General features: G+C 32.3%; 1 protein-coding gene across 1 annotated transcript; it reads right to left on the bottom strand.

The window, feature by feature from the left end:
* Positions 1-673: 673 nt before the first annotated feature.
* Positions 674-6,175, bottom strand: LOC122307330 (fatty acid hydroperoxide lyase, chloroplastic). Its single transcript, XM_043120149.1, has 3 exons — positions 5,612-6,175; positions 1,726-2,107; positions 674-1,556 (listed from the first exon to the last, which is right to left on the bottom strand). The coding sequence occupies exons 1-3, from the start codon at positions 6,050-6,052 to the stop codon at positions 910-912; spliced, it is 1,470 nt and encodes a 489-aa protein (XP_042976083.1). The 5' UTR covers positions 6,053-6,175; the 3' UTR covers positions 674-909.
* Between the last annotated feature and the right edge of the window lie 15,185 nt (positions 6,176-21,360).

Below are 21,360 nucleotides of genomic sequence, written 5' to 3'. Positions count from 1 at the left end.
ATCAGATCGATGCCTTCTTGTTGTACAAATATCAAATATGGAAATTGGAACTTCAACAAGGGTTATACTGTTAGCTACATCCGAATGCTTTATTATTAAGTACTTCTAGAGTATTGATTATATGATCGTCTCATCCTATCTCATCCTATCATAATATGTCATGTAATTAAAATTATTTTTATAAATATCTATTTTAATTGATATGCCATCCAATGATAGGTGTGAGTAGCACGTGTCTGTACTTCAAAAATATCTAATAATTATTTATGAATTATTTATTGTTAATCCATCTTTAAAATATTCACTTCCTTTTTACCTTAATTTCTTATGACCTAATACTTAAATAGGAAATCTTGACCGAACATTTGCTGCTAGTTAAAATTGATGGCAACTTTCCAATAAACACTCTTAACCTACATTTAGATGTTTAAGAAATCTCAAATGATATGTGAATATTAGATAAAAAGTAGTTAAAATTGATGGCAACTTTCCAATAAACACTCTTAACCTACATTTAGATGTTTAAGTAATCTCAAATGATATGTGAATATTAGATAAAAAGTAGTGAATGGTTTGTAAAAAGTATAGTGAAAAGTTTGTGAATTGTATTGAGGTATTCTAAAGTCACTAACCAAGCATATTATTCATTCAAGGTTGTGGACACCTCCTAAACTTGGTGTAAAGCAAAGAGCAATATTTTAAATACAAAGAGATTTAACAAAAATAAGTTTACAAACTGACATAGTTTGATATAGTACGTCAGATTATAAAACTACTTTATTGTAAAATAAATCTAACGTATCATATAAAACCATATCAATATATAGATTTACTTAGACGCTTGCTTCTTCTGAGTATAAGGACAAGACTTAAATGCCCACAAACAGCTTATCAAAATCAATCATAACCTCACTGTGCCTTTTCAACGGCTGTGATTGAGCTTGAGTCTCCAACAATCGAATCATACCTACTAAATATGTAAGCAACAAACAGAGCTGTAGTGAGGACCACATAGTCCTTCGCTGCACACTGTTTATTCGAAGTGCTCGGTGACCCGGTTTGTGGCCCATTTGACCAATATAAGTAATTCAATAACTCAGATCCTTTTTCATTCATAAACCGGTCTGGTTTAAAACTCTCTGGATCATCGAAAATCTTTGGATCTCGCATCACCAATGGCTGATACCCACAGAGTAGCTCACCCTTTTTTATGTTGTATACCGAGTCGTGCGAACTCAGTATGAAATCTTTTCTGGCTCGGCCGTATTGAGTCGGCACGGGCGGGCTAAGTCGTAGGGTCTCATACACGAGTGACATAACGAGTGGCATCTCTTTTACCGAGTCAAAACTCAGAGTCGACCCAGCTTTTTCTTTCACCTCTGTTCCTATCTTTTCTTGTAAGCCAGTCTTGTCACTCACTATTCTACTCATTAAACCCGGTAGATAAACTGAGAACCCACCAAAGGCATTGAAGCCCAGAATGAATAGCAAATTGTGAAGGCTATCTTCCGCACTCAGTCCAAACTCGGTCTCCCCTCTTCTCAGTACTTCCTTACCTATATGAAGACACAAATAAATAAGTCAAGAATGAATTGATTATTATGCCATTCCATGTCGGAATAGAATTTTCTCTATTTAATGCAAATTACAAGGTGTTTTGTTTTTGTTTTTTGTTTTTTTTTTTGGGTGAAATATTAAGGAGTAGTAGTAATTTATAAACAATACCTTCTTTTTTCACAAAGTCACATAACTTCTTGTAGTCCCCGCTAACAAGGAGGAATGGATACGCCCAAGAATGCAAGAAGATCTCCTCTAGAGGCTGAAGGATGCCTATCTTTACAGTGGGGAGGAGCTGCACTGCAAGCCAGCGGTCGAGCATGATGTAGCCGCTGTCAGCAATTTCTTGGGAAACAGAGGGATCAGCTCCGACGAGGGATTTCATGAGGAACTTGAATATGAACTGTTGGAGAGGGATTATGTAGCTGGCACTGCCTGACTTGGAGATCGTCGACTCGATGCCATCCCACATCGTCTCTAGGTTTCCTAAGACTTCAGTGACCCAGGTTTTTGAGCCTTGTTTTAGGATGTCCATGGCAAAGCTCTTAAGCTGCATGTAAGCATGAATGGAGAAATTAGTAGTGGTCATGGTCAAGGTCGTAGTCGGTACTGATAAAGTTCGATATTTTACCTAATAAGACTATAACATATATATTAACAATGATCATTTGGGATGTATTCATGAATTTGACCATAGTGATTCAAATGTTATAAAAATATTAATATCATTTCAACATAATATTATTCAAATTGACCATAACAATTAGGGCTGATCTTACTATTATTAAGTTAAATGAACTCATATATTAAATTACTTTGATTTCTCAAGAAGTCAAAATATTAAATTATCAATGTCTCAATAATACTGGGTGATCACATGAAAGTTTTGTAGAACATTAAATAAGAAATTCATGGAAATTGTTTCCAAACATACCCTAAGCCAGTGATTATATTCACGACTTTTTTTGCCTTTTTTTATTTTTTATTTATTTATTTATTTTTTATTTCTACAAAGAGAGGATGCATCTGTGAAGTTAAAACCCATGACCGGTGGATCTCTTTTGTTACTGCAAAGAGAGAACATATCAATTGAACTACAAATTAACTGATCACCAAGCTATATATATATACAAGGACTGCTAAAATGGGTGACCGACTATAATCGCTATTCTGTGGTATTTTTGCACTGTGAATTAGTAGTACTTTTTCACAATTCTTCTAGTTCTTACCGTTTCCTATTCAAGCTTGGGGCCCTAAGAAAATTGTCATGTATGATTTCTCGACAACATGAAATCTTTAGATTCTATATGTTTCTTAGATGGGAGGTTTTGGGTCTGATGTGTTTTGTTTTAACCACTATATATGCTGCAATCACGGCATACATGAAGAAGGAATCTACCATCCAAGATCAAGCTGGCACAGCTGTAATCAAGGACTAGGACTGCACTGATTGAGAGAGTTTCCAGATTTGAAGGAGAAAATCATGCCTTTTCTATTATTTTGATACTGTAATCTTGTACTTTAATCTTGTATTTACATATTTAGCCTTTACATTACAAGGTATATAAATAGACATGTAAAAGTAGTGAACCAATGATACTTTTGAATTTTCCCATTCTTCTCTGTGATGTTACTGCTTTTACATTTTGGCTCATGTGAAATGTTTTCTAATAGTCATCATGATTTGCTGCATGTATAAATACGTTATAATGATGAAAGCACGAATCTTGATTAATTCGTTTAAGTTTTAAATACATAATTGATTGATTCATTCTTGAATATTTTTGCAACTAGGTTGTGTTCATCATGTAATTTTTGGTCATGTATGTTGTAACACGCTTATTGGTCCTAGTGTTCTTGATTTCTTAAAATGCTTTTTATCTATTATTGTTAGTTTATAATAAATCACCCAAAATCATAATTCATAGTATATATATTCATTTTATGGAATATTTAAGTTTGACCTGCCCGGGTATACCCAGATACCCAGTCCGAAACCCAGTTGAACATCCCTAATTCTTAATGTTCATTAACTTATCTCTAATCTTCCATATATGTCTATATATATATATATATATAGGATTTTATGTATGCCAGCAGCTATAGATAATCCTAATCTTAATGTTTATTTCTATTGTCCATCAATCTTAATCTTTTTTTTTTCTTCTTAAATAATTGATCTAGGGATAATCATCACATCAACACAGTGGGATGAAAATATAAATTATAACATATGGTGATTCTGATATTTGCTAAGTTAACTGTACTCACAAAAAATTTATGTATCCACGTGGCTCAATTTAAAGATGTGAACATGGGAGTTTTAATTAGAGAAATTACAATCACATGTCATGCTAAATTCATTAATTTCCTAAACGATTATTAGAGCAAGAGCCATCATATTATATAAGTCATGGATATGGCTTATACGACATATGAATCAGCCAAAAGAACAATGATATATACTTACAGAGTGGATCGATCTGCACACAATTTACAAGGAAAGCTTGAAATATAATTTTGAAGCTTTAATTTCCATATAAATCCCGTGCAACTTTCCCATGTCCCAACCATTTTACGTACTTCAAAACCACAGAGAAATATATGTAGATGCTTGAAAAATGAAAAACAAAGTTGAAAATTACTGGGGCCTAAATGTTGTTTAATAATCCTATGATTTTATCTATTTTTCTAATAATAATTTATTCACTTATAAATTACTGTCACGTCAATATTTTACATATATATAGAAAAATGATAGGATTATTACTATTTTACTATCTATTTACTATTTAATTTGCATTTGATTTTTTTTTAATTTTTTATTTTACTTAATAGTTAAGGAAGTGACTATTAATAAAATTATATATTTTTTTAATTTTTTCTTAATAGCTAATGATGTTAAAAAATAAAAATAATAATAAAAAAATCTTAATATTTTATAAATAGTAAATAGATAACGATAGAATAATAAGTCTATCACTATCTATGTATATATACTACAGAAAAATGATAAAATTATTATTATTTTATTACTTATTTATTATTTATTTTGTATTTGATTTTCCTATCCTGTACAAAATTATTTTTATGAGGATGATGTGGCTGCATGCTACACGTGTTAAGATATAGCTGTAAAAGCAATGTTTTTCATAGCCCAGAAAGTCCCGGGACCACCTAAAATTATTATGGTCCCAGTGGTACCTATCTTCATTTCTTGTGACAGTACGTACTGTCTTGATCGAAGAGCTTCGATATGACTGATAATTACCGACACATGATGTTTTCTGATAGTATTTCAATTTTTTTATAATTTTTTAATATTATTAAATATTTAAATTCACAATATTATTAAAAAATATTTTTTTAATTATTAAAAATAAATATTAAAAACAAAAACAGTCGAGACAAATTGCCAGCTGTCAGGACCCATGTCATTTTCCATGATAGAAAAAAAGCTAACCAAGAAAAGAAAAGCATATAAGATATGTTTGGAAAATTCAATTTGTTTTTTCGATGTTCCCACGGAAAAGTCAAGAGAAGCCATAACGTAATTAATAAAAGAGTACTGTTAGGGTATCGGTGATTCTTAGATTCTTATGTAAAATTTAATTTTTTAATATTTTTAATATTTTTATTTATATTTTTAAATAATTTTAAAAATATAAAAAAAAATCAATACGTTAATAATCATTTCTTTAATTAATTAATAAATAAATAATAATTTAAAATTAAGATAATTTAACCATTTTAGAAAAATTAGGCTAAATTAATCAGCTAATTTTAATTTAGCTCCTATTAAAATTAGGTTTAGTTCTTAAAATTTAACCCAATTATCTCATTTACTTTTATCACGTACGATCGTTTTTAGGATAAATATTAATAAAAATAAGAATAATATTGCTGTATATAAATTTAAATGCATATTTAATGCTTGAAATTTATTATTAAAAAAATTTAATGAATTATATGAGTTTTTTAATGGATTCCCAAAATTAAGGAGATGAAAAGTTCAAACTGGAAGGGACGAAAGTCAAAAAGTAGGTAAAAATACCTTGGAGTGTTGTGGCTCAGAAGTATCAAGGTAAGCGCAAACCCTAACATCTCCAGTAAACTTGACACTGGGCATGAAATCACCAACGAGGATGTTCCGCTTCTCCACAAGATCCATGTCGAAGAGGTGCGAGAAAGATTTGGTGTCGAGGACAGCTACAACGTTAGGATTAACGTTGGTGAAGAAGGGGAAGGAGGGAGGGACGTTGGTGCGGAAAACTGTGCTCTTATACTTCTCAATTCGCTTCCTGAAGAAAGTTTCGGGGCCTTGGAACCAGAAGTAATCGAGGCGGTCGGAGATGGGGCCTAGCAGTGGCCAACCATGGCTGCCGGGGATTGTGCGCAGCGGTAGAGATGTAGGTGGGGGAGACGAATATAGAGGCGATTCTGAGGATGGTTGCACGCCTGGGGTAACGCTCATCTTGCTGGTGCTGATCATCATTATAGACGTGGATGTTAATTGAAAGTGTTTTGTGTTTTATGATCAGTAGTCAAGGAGGCTGAGGAGTCCGGAGGTAGCTGCAGCATGCTGTTATATATATGTGTATTGAATGTAGATAATGCTGGGGTGGACAAGAAATTGCAAGCATATTTTCTATCAATCCATAAAATAAATGTGTGCATTCCACGGGCGGGCTTGAAAAAAACGTTTTTCCGTGTCCATGTAAGGCCAAATTAATAAATGGCGCTTGCTGTGACCTGTCGTGGTCTCCCATCCGCGTCTCTATTTTTATGATAATGCTAGTCTGCCATCCAGTCGTGATCTTAAACGTGCCCCATAGGCTAAGGCTGTATTTGGATTTGAACGTTCTTTATAAATAATTGTATTTGGATTTGAACGTTCTTTATAAAAAAATAATAAATTAAAATAATGAAATGAGTATTGTAAAATTTATTTAAAATTAATTTAAATATATTTAAATATTAAGATACATTTAATATTATTTATAGAAAGTTAAAAAAAATTATAAATTTTATGTGTAAAGAGATTTTAAATTAAAATAAATTTAATAATTTAAAAATTATGTATTTAAATGTTAGATTCGATTTAAAATTAAATAAAATTAAATTGATATCAATACAGTCTAACAACTAAATTAACCTAAATGTCACTTTGAAATTTTTTTTCTTTTTCTTTTCCTTATTTTTAAGTATTTTTAGATATATAAAAAAATAAAAAAATATATCAATATATTAATATTTATTTTTTTAACTATTAAGTAAAAAAATTAAAATATATAAACGGTCAAAATAAGACGTAAATACATGAAAAGGGCTACATATTAGTAGTCTAGCTTACTGGTTTATTATCGAATCATCTTATTATATTTGTGCATTTATTTTTATGAAATTTTTATGTAATAAAGACATATTTTTTTTACCACTAGGTAGGAGTAACGTGCAAAGCACGTTTGTCTAATTTTATGAAATAATTATTTGTAAAAAATAATATATATTTTATAAAAATTATTGATGTCACTTAATAATTTAAGACATATTGGAGAAAATAAAAAAATTAGTTCAAAATATCATATAATCCAATATATGTTTATAACATCTATAATTTTAGTAAAGATGTATATGAAAAATTTAATAAAAGTCTAACACAAACGGTAGTTCAAAATATGTGTCGTTTGATGTTTGTATTATAATTCATCAATTTATGTCATCCTGTAGATAATCAATAGAGACAATATTAAAATTCTTATTTTGTTGTTGGTTGAGTCGATCAGGGACAACATAAAGTTAAAACATAATCTTTTTATAAAATTTGTGGTATAATATTTTCTATATATAGCATATATATAAATCATAAAATATATTTTGAAATTGTTGGCCGAATTTACTCTTTCTTGATTAGCTCAAGGATCACGGCCTTTGTCACGTGCCTATCATAGCAAGCCCACATATGGAATATGACTTAGCGGAAGTTACGTCTTACTACCATGGAAAAAAAAAACACTTTAATTAAACACACTTGTATTATATATTATATGAGATTTTTAAATTTGGAATACTCAATAATCTGAGTTAATGAAACGTATAATATACGTATATTATACTTAGGGATTCACGTCTTATGCACCTAATACACGTGTATATGTTAAGGAGAAAGAGAAAAATATAATAACTAATCTTTAATTACTTATTATTATATAAACTATTAAGTATTATAATTATTGAAATTAATAAATCATATAACAACATTGAATGCTATCTCTCTCAACATTTATGTCTTCATTTTATGTGCCAAACCGTTAAAACAAACGGTGTTAACTTTAACGGAAAAACAAGAAAAACCGTTAAAACAAGATTTTCCGTTTCATACACACTTTTTATATATAGAAGATATTACTTGAGTTCAGGCTTATTCGCCATTATTATGAGTGGAAACAAGTCTGTTTAACTATCGAAATTAATACTCGATCTCATGTTTGGATATTTCGTAATTTAAAATGTGAATAATTAAATAATATAAAATGCAGAATTATAATTGAAACTCATTACCTCCTAATGGACACTTGTTTCAAAAATCTAATTTCATAGGTTGAGATTGGTTTAATTATTTAGATTTTCTCTTAATACTCTCACTCACATACTTGTAGATCAAACTATCTCTCAATAATTAAGTTTAATATATAAAATATCTAATTAAATAAAATAAAGTATAAAGTTAAGTATCAGACAAAACAGAAAATGGGTGGAACCCTCTTTCTTTTTTAAACTCTTTCGTTTGCATTAAAAAAAACTCTCTTGATTAAAGATTTAAATTATGATTCCATAATTATTCTAGTTTAAGTAAAATTTAATATTTTGATACTCATATGTACTTGTCTATCATTTTCACATTATAGTCTCATAGTTATTGGGGATGAAAATCAAACCAATTGATTTTTTTATTTGTATAAAACTCACTGAACCGACCGATTAAAGGAGAAAAAACCGACAAGATCAGTTTCGATTTTCGGTTGAATTGGCAATCTACATAAGGTTTTGAGTGGCACAATGAGAGAGTGAGAGAGCACTGAGAGGGAGGCGCGATGAGAGAAAGAGATGGGATGGCTAGATCGAATGGAGGCCGATGGAGTGACTAGACTAGCGTGTGATTGCAACATGAGAGAGAGATGTGTTGGTAGAGGGAGCTGCATGATCAAAGAGGAGAGAGGGAGACGGGGTGAAACCTGAGAGGAAATAAAATGAAGAAGAATGCCAGGAACTCAAGTTATAATCCAAAAAGACATCGTTTAGAGCATCTCCATCTGGGTCTGCATCCTTCCTCTATCCCTATAATTTAGGGAAATCAGTAGGGTTTTTCACAAAAACACCTCCCCATCTAGTTCCCCATTTTGCAATTAGGGTTTACGATCTATACAGTGATTCTCCATTTTTGGAGATCTACTGTACATCTCCATTGGTGCCAAACCCATTCGGTTTCCCCCTCCTCCCGCATCCTCTTCTCTCTAGCGTTGAACGGTTGGCCCCTCCCTCTATTCCTGATCATCACCGTTTTCATTGCAGGTCTCCATCAGCAATTTTTGTAAGTGAAAATGTGAAATTGTATGTAGTTTCTCTCTTCCCTCATTTTCTTCTATTTTTCTTTTCATTTCTCTCTCTTTCTTTGTTTCTCTCTTCCCATTTTTCTTCCTCCCGACGCCATGAGAGATCTTTTCCCATGGCCAACAAGATCGATCTTTGAGCAAATAAAAGACAGACAATTGCAATTTCACATTTTTGTGGATTTGGTACGTTGGACTATTGGTTTTGAGGAGAATTTGGTGGATTTGGTGCATTGGGTTTTTCGATTTCACATGGATATTTCTCTTGATTACGTTGATGATTTTAGGCATTTTTTCGATTTGTTGTTTTTGCTCAATCCTTGTTCTGATATTCAGTTGGATGAGGAATTGTGGAATCAATTTTTTGCTTATTTTTGCATCTCAATCCTTGCTCTGATATTTATGATCGCTGGAAATAAGTTGTGCATGTTTCATGTTACATCTCGTAGCTTCTTGTGGGATTTAGTGATCTTTCCAGTTACAGTTGGTTCATCTTCTTTATTTGCTTCTACTTATTGAGTTTTTGAAAGCAAAAATCAGCTGATGAACTTGTGTAAATATTCACATATTCATTTGAGAGCCGCTCTTATGTTGAAGCAATCTTTCGTGCCCTTCAGTTTGGTTCTAGGGAGAATTTAATTGTTTGACAAAAAAATTGTCCCTGTGCAAGTTTGTGTAAATTGTTGTTTGCATTTCATTTAAGAGCCTCTTGAAAGATGAACTTGTTGTTTGCAAAAATTGCCTCTTGATCATGCTTAATGCCTTTCCAATTTTCACTAAATTGTTGTGCCTTATCTCTACTCCATACTATTTTTAAAACTGTTTGAATGTTTGGGAATTGGGATCTATGGTTAAACTCTGTCAACACCTTGATGACAAGGAATTCATGCTTCTGTCTAGAATGTTATCATTCCTCTGGTTAAAGTAATTGTCTTTTTTTTTTTCATTTGTTTTTTTGAAATTGTAGATTCTGCCTTTAACATTCACATTGCTTTGCTTTTCCTTGTAGTTCTTGTTCTTTTCTTTTTCTTTTAACTCGTGGAATGGAGATGTATGCAGTTGTGACCATTCCAATTTACCACATCTAATTGGCATAATGTCGTCCCCTTTGTGGTGTTTTTGTTTTATAATTTGCCCAAATAGCAATGGTCTTATTGTTATTAACTTCAGAGTGGGAGATCTCTACTAGAAGTTGCATTTGTATTCCCTTTTTATAGGTTTGTATTTTGTATCCCAATTATGGATACTACTTGGATCTCACTGTTTTTTAGTTTAAATTATTCATGCTTCTATCTAGAATGTAATCCTTCCTCTGGTTAAGGCATTTGTCAGTTTTTCATTGGTTTTTTTGAAGCAATTGCTCCTGCTTTTAATATTCACATTGCTTTGCTTTTCCTTATAGTTCTTGTTCTCTTTTTTTTTTTTTTTCTTTTAAATCGTGGCTAGAGATGTATATAGTCGTGACCATTCTTATTGTGTAATTGGCATCTTTTCTTCCCCTTTGTTTTTGAGATGTTTATGTGTTTAGTTCTTTATTGGATTCATGTACTTGGATTCAAATATGAGCTTTTAATATTTTTTTCCTTCCCTCATCGAGAATGGCTTAAGAGTTTCTTTTTTATTTTGCTTTATAGAAATGATTAATTAACTTTATAAAGGAGGCACTGCCTACCTTGTTTACTCCCTAGCTTGTCTGTGGAAATAATTAAAAGAGATCACCAATCTCTCTAGCTCATCTTCCTAATCTAAATGCTTTTAAGAAGAATAGACTTTTATACTAATTATTAATTAACACTTGGATGGTTTAACCAAGGAAGGGAATAGAAATGATGATTTGTATTTTGGGCAGTCATTTTGTTTTGGGCATTTCTTTTATAGCTATATATATATATATATATATCTCATCTAAGATATACGTGGTGAAAGAACTCATGTCTGAAGCTATATATTCGAGTGAAGGGAACAAATCTATTATCATCACTGGTCTCGGATCTAAAGGGACAAAAAGGAATGGGAACAGACCTTATATCTATGATATTGCTTCAATAATTACAATTATAGAGGAAACTACATTTATAAAGGATTCTACTTTGTAACAATCTACTTTTCTTCTTATTTTGGTGTTGTCTTTGCCAAATGCTTCAATCTAGCTGTGATATTGACTATATAACAATCTACTTTTCTTCTTATTTCATTTGTGTCTTTGCCTCACAATTCATAGAGAATAAGTAAGATCATCAATAGCATTTTATTCATACTATTTTATTGTGCTTAAACACTAGTATCAATAGAATATAAGGTCTCTGCTAGTGTATTACCCATGCATGTAGATTTGTCTCTTATGTATACCATTGGTCAGGCCCTTTTTATTTTATATACTCTTCATTGGTCAGGCCCCTTTTTATTACCTTTTTAGTGGAATTTGGCGTGCATGAACTAAATAGGAAAGAGCTTTTCCTTGTGTAAATCCATCTGTTATCATGATTTCATAGCCCAACAATCTTTAATTGTTTGGATTCAATATAGGATCAGAAATTAAGTATTGTAAGTGATGGAATTGATGGTGTTATATTTATTTGTTTGAGTGAGAAAATTCATGATATAATTTTAGTTACATTTATGTTTTGAACCTTCGCATTTAATTGGTTCAACATGACTTTCAATGTTGTACATGTGGTCATAATTAATTTTATTTTAGGTATGTGCACTTTCATTGCTCTTTCCAGAGGGTAATTTATTCTGTTGTTGGGTCATTTGTAGTATTTCATATCTCTCGGGGGAGGGGGGCTGTTATTAGGCTGTGATGATGATGTTATAGTATGGGTTAAGTCACAAGTGTTAATGGGACCCCATCGATATGGCGGTGTAATCCTCACCCGGATGGCCATATTGCAGTTTGTGGTACTTTCCACAAAAGGCAATCAAGGTTTGGGTGGGTTTTGCAGCCATTCAATTTTCGGCTCCTTGCTTATGTATGTTGTCAATATTTACACCATTCTGAGCCTTTTTACTTACTAATATATTCTATATATTAATAAATCGGATAGGGATGCTTTTATTTAGCATTATTGTGATTGCATGCTGTTTGGTTGATGTTTTGTATTATGTTGTGATAGAGAAATAATGTGTAAACTAAACTTCCTCAGCTGTGATGATGACAACCACATGTGGGGATACAGGATATTGTCCCTCATTTCCTTAATGGTTAGGTAACCCAGACAACCAACAAGTATTGGCCACCGGTTGTTGCAGTCATGAGTGAGTGGTGACTCGCTCAAAATTGAATAGCACAAAAGTTCTCCCAAGTGCAGGAGGATGTCGCGTCATAATTAGGAATACAATTCCTAGATCGTCTTCACAAGGAAAGCTTGCTTAAAATTAAACCCGTATAAAATGCTGAAAACATTCACAAAGAGAAAATAAGAATGGTGATATATACAATGAATGGAAAAGTGCAACAGAAATGAAAAATATACTGGTCCTGAACCAGATTCATATTTTTTTTTTTTTTTTAGTGTAGCAAAGAAAAATAAATGACATCAAATTAAATAAATAGAAATTTAAAAGCGAGTAAAATAAATTACATCAAATTAAATATACAGGCATTTAAATGAAAACTTAAAAGTGCAAGAAGAATAAATGACATCAAATTAAACAAACTGGAATTAAAATAAACTTGAGAAATAAAGCTAAAGGTGGAAGAAGAGAGATGGGCAGCAATAGTGTGGCCAAGGGGCTCTAGAACTATGCTGAACGGTGGAATTTGGAGTTGGCCAAAAACCAGTTTACAACTCTCTAGCAAGTGTCCGTTCTCCTTTCATTCTCATAAAATAAATTGGAGAAAATACTACAGGTAGAGGAGGAAGGATGAGCAGCAACAGTTGGGCCAGGGGCCTCTACAACTGCGCTGCCATCTCCCTCTTCTCACCTGAGTTCTCTAAAAAAAAAAAACTAAAGAAAAACTAAAAAAAATTTATATTACACTATGCTATGGCTCTCTCGACTGAATGATCAAGGGCCCTCAAAAGACCCTGCTTCAGTTATTTTTATAGCGTGCACATCTTAGTAATTGCTGCATAAATCCCATGGATTGATAATGTTCATGAAAAGAAGGACTGCTGCATCTCACATGAATTTAGAAAAAATAAATAAATAAATTTGCAGCGTCTGTCAGCATGCTCTGTGTTCAAAAGCATTGTCAAAAGCAAGAAGCTGTGTTGCATGCCAAATTTATTTTCTCCTGTTGTTTTATCAATCTCAGCCCACTACTTGCGTGCAACAAAAAGCTTACTTTCTCACGTCTGTCCAAAGTTGTCCAGGTAGAAAGTTTGTTATCCGCATGTTTGAGAGAATTGGTTAATATTTGATCAATGGCTCTTCTCTTTACCCATGTGGTAATACATGTTTAAACTTTATACGCCCAAAAGAAGAGATATGATGCTTCAACATGCTGCGGGGTCCACGTTGATGCAGGAGGAGAGCTTCCTCCTTCCCACAAGTTGACGCAGGAGTTGTCCCTGTCCGTGTTCTGCATCTCTGCTGCACTTTGTTCCAGCAAGTCTTTAGGTGTGCTTTGCGTACCAACAAGTCTTCAAAATATTTCTTTTTTTTCACGCATTGATTCCGTGCCATGTTGTCTAAACGATTAGAAGTAGAGTCACTATTTAAAAGCAGTAAGAACAAGAAAAAGAAATCATATAAATAGAAAATCGAAAATAAATTAAAAAATAAAAATAGAATATCAAAAATATATTGTGCATGTGAAGAATTATTGCCTAATCAAATCACAGGTTACAAAACTAAGCATAAATTATGATATTAATCAATTTAAATCACAACTCAAATTTATACATATAAACTATTTTTCATCGAAAACCAATAATAAAATAATAAAATAATTGAAAATATCTTGGTTTCTAAAAGTATAAAATATGCAATAATGCAGCTCAATCACACTCCCAACTAGTTTTTTGTTAATCACTGAACAAAATAGTGAAAATTAATTGAGATGAATATTGGATAAAACTTGAAATTCAAACAAAAACAATGAAACATAATTATGAATTCTCACAAAATATGACTCATGACTACTCAACCCAAGGCGCTATATCCACCAAGACATTTTCAACAATTTTTTTTTCCACATAGAATATAGGCAAAAGTCTCAGAACTCGAATGTGTGTGGCTAAACAACTGTGTGTTCCTCATTAATAACCATGATTTTACATAAGATTTTTAACTTTAAGATTAATCATTATTGATTCTAACTATTTTAAAGCCCAAGAGATTGCAGTTTTCACGCCAACTCTATTTAAAAGGTTGAACATTCAACCCCCAAAGTTCTGGGTAACTGTTTATAACTCTTTATTTAGGAAAGCTACCGGCTTTCATCTTCATCTTCTTTTTTCTTTTTTTGTATTTTATGTATTTTTTTTTTTTTTTGAAAAAATCTCCATAGTCCTGCAGTTTACTTCTTTTATGTTAAATCAATGGACATTAATGAGAAACACTACAAGTGCAAACATGTGCAAAATGTTCTTTCAAAACTTACCATTCATTCTATATATATCATACCAATTCTTACTGTAATAAATATAGCATCCTGGTATTTAAAATCACTTATCAACAAAATATAATGCATCATAAATCATGAGATATGATTAGAATTGAAAATAAATCTTCACAAAATAATTCTGCTCAACTACTCCATTAAGATGCTCAAATTTTACAAAATACTAGAAATAGAGTGTGTATCAATCACGTGTCTATTAATGCATACTGCATCAAGGCAAATTATTGTTTCTCACAAGCACACACGCTAATCTTTTTTTTTTTTTTTTGGTTTAAAAAAACTAATGGAACAAAAACAAAAAAAGAAATGACTCATTTAAAAACGGGTTTTCTTGGACTCAATATCCCTAAAGAAATACCGCCAAACAAATGGGATAATAGGCTGACATGTTTTTTTTTTTTTTTCCTTTAGTTCTTTTTTCTTAACAATGAATAAAAAACGAAAATAAAGATTAAAATACGAGTTTAAATTTAAGACAATCAACTTTCCCTGGCAACAGCGCCAAAAACTTGACTCACTCAAAATTGAGTAGCACAAAGGCTCTCCCAAGTGCAGGAGGATGTCCCGTAATAATTAGGAATAAAATTTTTAGATCGTATCCACAAGGAAAGCTTGTATAAAATAGTGAAAATATTCACAAAGAGAAAATAAGAATGATGATATATATAATGAATGGAAGAGTGCAACAGAAATGAAAAATATACTGGTCCTGAACCAGATTCATATTTTTTTAGATTTTTGAGTGTAGCAAAGAAAAGCAAATGACATCAAATTAAATAAATAGAAATTTAAAAGCAAGTAAAATAAATTAAATCAAATTAAACATACAAGAATTTAAATAAAAACTTAAAAGTGCAAGAAAAATAAATGATATCAAATTAAATAAACTGGAATTAAAATAAACTTGAGAAATAAAGCTAAAGGTGGAAGAAGAGAGATGGGGGCAGCAATAGTGTGGCCAAGGGGCTCTAGAACTATGCTGAACGGTGGAATTTGGAGCTCGCTGAAAACTAGTCTACAACTCTCTAGCAAGTGTCCGTTCTCCTCTCATTCTCATAAAATAAATTGGAGAAAATACTACAGATAGAGGAAGAAGGATGGGCACCAACAGTTGGGCCAGGGGGCTCTACAACTGCGCTGTCATCTCCCTCTTCTCACCTGAGTTCTCTAAAAAAAAAACTAAAGAAAAACTAAAAAAAATTTATATTACACTATGCTATGGCTCTCTCGACTGAATGATCAAGGGCCCTCAAAAGACCCTGCTTCAGTTATTTTTATAGCGTGCACATCTTAGTAATTGCTCCATAAATCCCATGGACTGACAGTGTTCATGAAAAGAAGGACTGCTACATCTCACATGAATTTAGAAAAAAAAATATAAATTTACAGCATCTGTCAGCATGCTCTGTGTTCAAAAGCACTGTCAAAAGCAAGAAGCTGTGTTGCATGCCAAATTTATTTTCTCCTGTTGTTTTGTCAATCTCAGCCCACTACTTGCGTGCAACAAAAAGCTTACTTTCTCACATCCGTCCAAAGTTGTCCAGGTAGAAAGTTTGTTATCCGCATGTTTGAGAGAATTGGTTAATATTTGATCAATGGCTCTTCTCTTTACCCATGTGGTAAATAAATGTTTAAACTTCATACGCCCAAAAGAAGAGATATGCTGCTTCAACATGCTGCGGGGTCCACGTTGGTGCAGGAGGAGAGCTTCCCCCTTCCCACAAGTTGACGCAGGAGTTGTCCCTGTCCATGTTCTGCATCTCTGCCGCACTTCGTTCCAGTAAGTCTTTAGGTGTGCTTTGCGTACCAACAAGTCTTGCAGGAGCTGCAGGGTCCAACTAGTGTCTAAGCTCCTAGACTGCAATGAAATTACATGTCATTACTTGCATGTAGAAACATATAAAAATAAAGAAAAGAAAAAGTGCCGCCCATGTACAAAAGTAATGCTTTTCCTTCTTGTTTACATGTGTCCCATTGAAAAGTCAAAGGCTAGAAAGTTTAAAAACAACACTTTTATCTTTTTCTTGACCGAGAGATCAATTACAAAGCTAACTTGCTAGCTAGTGCATGCATGAATAATTGGCCAGGTGCTTCACTCATATTCCTCATATGTTTTCATTAATTATTAAAATATATTCCACTCAAACCATGTGTCAACATGCTAATCAGCTTTACATCTTCAAAATATTTCTTTCTTTTCACGCATTAATTCCGTGCCATGTTGTCTAAACAATTAGAAGTAGAGTCATTATTTAAAAGCAGTAAGAACAAGAAAAAGAAATAATATAAATAGAAAATTGAAAATAAATTAAAAATAAAAATAGAATATCAAAAATATATTGTGCATGTGAAAAATTATTGCCTAATCAAATCACAGGTTACAAAATTAAGCATAAATCATGATATTAACCAATTTAAATCCCAACTCAGATTTATGCCTATAAACCATTTTCCATCGAAAACCAATAATAAAATAATTGAAAATATATTGGTTTCTAAAACTATAAAATATGCAATAATGCAACTCAATCAAGTGGCTAAATTTTTAAGATGTCACCAGCCGGTTTCTGAGCCAACGACTCTAACTAAACGCCAAATTTCCAAGTGGCGTTCCTAACATTTCAATGTTTTTTTAGAAATGGATTCACAATACCCTGGACCATATGTACTTCACCAATCTCCTTAGTCAAAATCCTCACTTACGGCGTTAGGAAATCAATCAGGGGTTCAAACTTCACCCCCGAAAAAGACAAGTTACTTGTCTCCACATGGCTAAATTGTAGCCTTGATGTCGTTCAGGGAACAGATCAAAAACACTCCCAACTTTAGGAAAAAATATTTGAGTACTTACAAAAATTTAAAGAAACCACAAATGAGCGGACAATAAAGTCTTTAATACATCGATGGTCGGTTATTCAAAAGGCGACAAACAAATTTTATGCGAAACTAGCCCAAGTTGAAGGGTTAAATCAAAGTGGCATAACCGAGCAATACAGGATAGAATTTCCATACTCTTACTTGTTTTACGAAAAATTTATTTTTTCCTACATTGGTTTAACATAGATTTTTTTTGTTTATATGCAAATTTGACAAGGTCAAGGTTATATACCAATCGTTAGAGAAATGCTCCTTCCAATTCAAGCATTGTTGGCACCTATTGAAGGACCAACCTAAGTGGATTTGGTGCACCACAAAAGAGAATCCAAAGCGAAGGAAGATGATGTCCCCGTCCCCGACCCCAACTCGATGTTCTGGTGCTACGGTTGATTCAGTTTTTGATCTCAAGGCTGATAATGTGATAAAGAATGAAGTGATCAAATTGGACCGACCAATGGAAAGGAAAACTGAGAAAGGAAAATGAAAAGCCCAAGGCAGGCAAGCAGAGGAAAATTTCCAACTCAGGAAGATGAAGTGGCTATTAAGGATAAAGAGACATGAAGGAGTGACTATTAACATGGAGGAATGACTATTAAGGATAAAATTTCCAACTTCACCCCCGTTGGAGGAGTCACACACTCAGGAGAAAGAGTTTTATTGCCTTAAGGCCGAGAAGATGGAGTATGACATGGAAAAAGAGGAAAAAAATTATGTTTTGATGATGAAAGACTGAGGTTGGAAGCCAAGAAGATGATAATTGATCGGAAAAAAGAGCTAAATAAAATCTGTCAAGAGGACGAAAGACTGAGGTTGGAGGTATAGAAAGTAGAGCTTGTGAAGAAGGAAGCAGATCAGCACATTATGATGATGGACGTGAGTGCCATGCCAGAAATGCAGTGGTTATATTTCCATCAACTACAAAGATAAATCATGGCATGACGCGAAACTAGCCCAGATTTGGATTGATTTGTATTTTTGTAAAAAGTTTATTTATTTGTTTATTATGTTTTGGATAATGATAGATGAGTATATGGATTCACTAAACTTTTGTATTTTAATTTTGTTGAATAAATTAATATTTTTAAGCAAGAAAATTAGCCATTATAATTTCAGAAACAATTACAAATTACCTTTAATATAGTGACTATTAACATGAAGGAAAAATGAAATAAAATTTGATTACCATTCATATAGTCACTACTAACATGAAGGAAATAGAAATGCAGTGGAGATTAACTCAAACATAGTCATTACTAACATGAAGGAAATACCAAACTATAATGTGACATGCCTAATGTTGGGAATATTATAGCCATTGATATTCAATTAGATCTGTTTGGAGCTAATAATGTGTCGAGCTATCTCTAATATGATGATGACGCTGGATAAAGTCCGTAAGCTCAGTTGAATGATTACGCGACAATTCTGGGAGTTCATTATCAAGTTGATCATACTCAATGTTCGGACCCTCACTATCATCACGCCCGTCTTCAATGATCATATTATGTAGAATAACACATGCTTTCATTATATTTGTTAGTTCCTTCACTTTGAACATTCAGGAAGGTCTACGAATGATCGCAAATCGTTGTTGAAGTACTCCAAATGCACGCTCGACATCTTTTCTTGCAGATTCTTGTACTTGCACAAAATGTTTCTCCTTAATCCCTCGTGGTGATGGAATCGTCTTCACAAAAGTTTGCAACTTGGGATAAATACCATCTGCAAGGTAATACCACATAGTATAGTCATTGCCATTGATTGTGTAATTGACTGGGGGAGTACATCCTTGGGCAAGTTTCGTGAAAATAAAATATCTCTCTAGCATATTAATGTCGTTATGTGAATTGAGCATATCAAAAAATGCATGTCATATCCAGAGATCATATGAAGTAACTGCTTCTAAAATAATTGTTGATTCACGGATGTGGCCGGAGTACATACCTTTCCAAGCTGCAAGACAATTTTTTCACTTCCATTGCATGTAGTCAATGCTTCCCAACATTCCTAGGAATCCCCGTTGTTCAGCAACATCAAGCAATCGAGCAATATTATTGGCATTTAGAGACCACAGATATTCATCTGAAAAACACTTACTATTGTCTTAGAGAATTTTTTGAGACTCTTCATTGCGGTGCTTTCACTAATACGTATGTATTCATCCATAAAATCTCTAATAACCCTATACACCAGCATTCTAAGTGCTATAATTATCTTTTGCATAAAAGATAAACTGAGTCTTCCGGCATTATCTCTTATCTGGATAAAGTATGGCTCGTAAGACTCTACATCATTTAGAATACATAGAAATAGGTGACGGCTCATCCGAAATCTCTTTCAAAATAGATTGGAGGGATATACTGGATTTTCTATGAATATGATTATACCGAATAAACTTACGATGCTGGCAATTGCCACGATGCCTCAATAACTGTCCATCAACCTCCTCATTAAGAACAACATCGTTATCATCTTCAGAGGATACTTATGTCAACGATTTATGAAAAAATATATGAGCCATTTGATGAAGGGAGTGAGAGATCAGAGAATACAATTGAATTTTGGTTCTATAGATCAAATGAGACTTGAGTTTGTAAGAATGTGAATGCTAGCAATATGCGTATTTATTGAGGAAAAAGTTACCGTTACATATAGGACAAAAAATGTTACCATTTGAGAGAAAACAAAAAAAGTAACCGTTGGAGAAAAGACAAAAAATATTACCATTGGAGAAAGGACAAAAAATATTACCGTTACAAAAATGACAAAAAAGTTTATTATCAATACGTAACTAGGTATTACCATTAGAGAAATTGATAAAAATTACTAAATAAAAAAAATTAGCCATCACGTTAGAAAATGTATTAATTAAAGAAAATTACTATTTTTATAATACAAATTTCGGTTTGAAAAAAATATTTTATTGGATAGTCAAAATCGTATAAATATTTAGTAGAAATTGATATTTGAAAAAAAGATAATAAGACAAAAGAGTTAACAGTTAAGATTGTAAATGGAAGAGAGAAAAAATAATAATAAAAAAAGAATAAAGAAATATTATTTAATAGAATAGAGATAGGGATGAGAATGAGATGTAAGAGGTTTTTGGAAGATGAATAAAATTTAGGGATAAATTTGAGGAAATGTGATTTTGAGTGAAATTATAGGAAATTTTATGGGGATCCAGATGGGGGATGCTCTTAGTGTATTAAAATCACATCGTTTCTTATAAAAAAATTTTTTAAAGTTTAGTTATAAAAAGACACAGTTTGGATTATTAAACCAAATGATACGCTTTTTATTATATATTTTTTTTTCTAAAACTCAGTTATAAAACAAATTGTTGAACTCATTTTAATTAAATGACGTTGTTTTGCATAAAGATAAATAAATATATATATATATATATTATATCAATCAGTTCACCAGTTTAAAAAGGTTCAAATAGTAACTAAGCCGACTAACGTCAGTTCTTGAAGAGAAATAGCAAAGCACGATGAAGACAATTCATTTGTTGAAATGCCTCAATGGGCATGAACTATTTCAGTGTAGTATTACAAAGTATATTTTTGCCTCATCTAGCACTCAGTGCTTGTACAGTATTTGTAGAGTAAAAACAAATCCAATCATTTTGCTGAATATTTCTATATGCTTCTATAGTCTTCTTCCGTAGCATTTAGAGGTGACCTCACACGGTTTTTGCCTTTCTGTTGTGAGGCATTCTATTGTGGTACGTTGGCAGCA

The sequence above is a fragment of the Carya illinoinensis genome, chromosome 4 (genome assembly GCF_018687715.1).
Source record: "Carya illinoinensis cultivar Pawnee chromosome 4, C.illinoinensisPawnee_v1, whole genome shotgun sequence".
Classification (NCBI taxonomy): Eukaryota; Viridiplantae; Streptophyta; class Magnoliopsida; order Fagales; family Juglandaceae; genus Carya; species Carya illinoinensis.
Note: the sequence above shows the minus strand (reverse complement) of the source record. Positions and strands in the feature narration are given on the sequence as shown.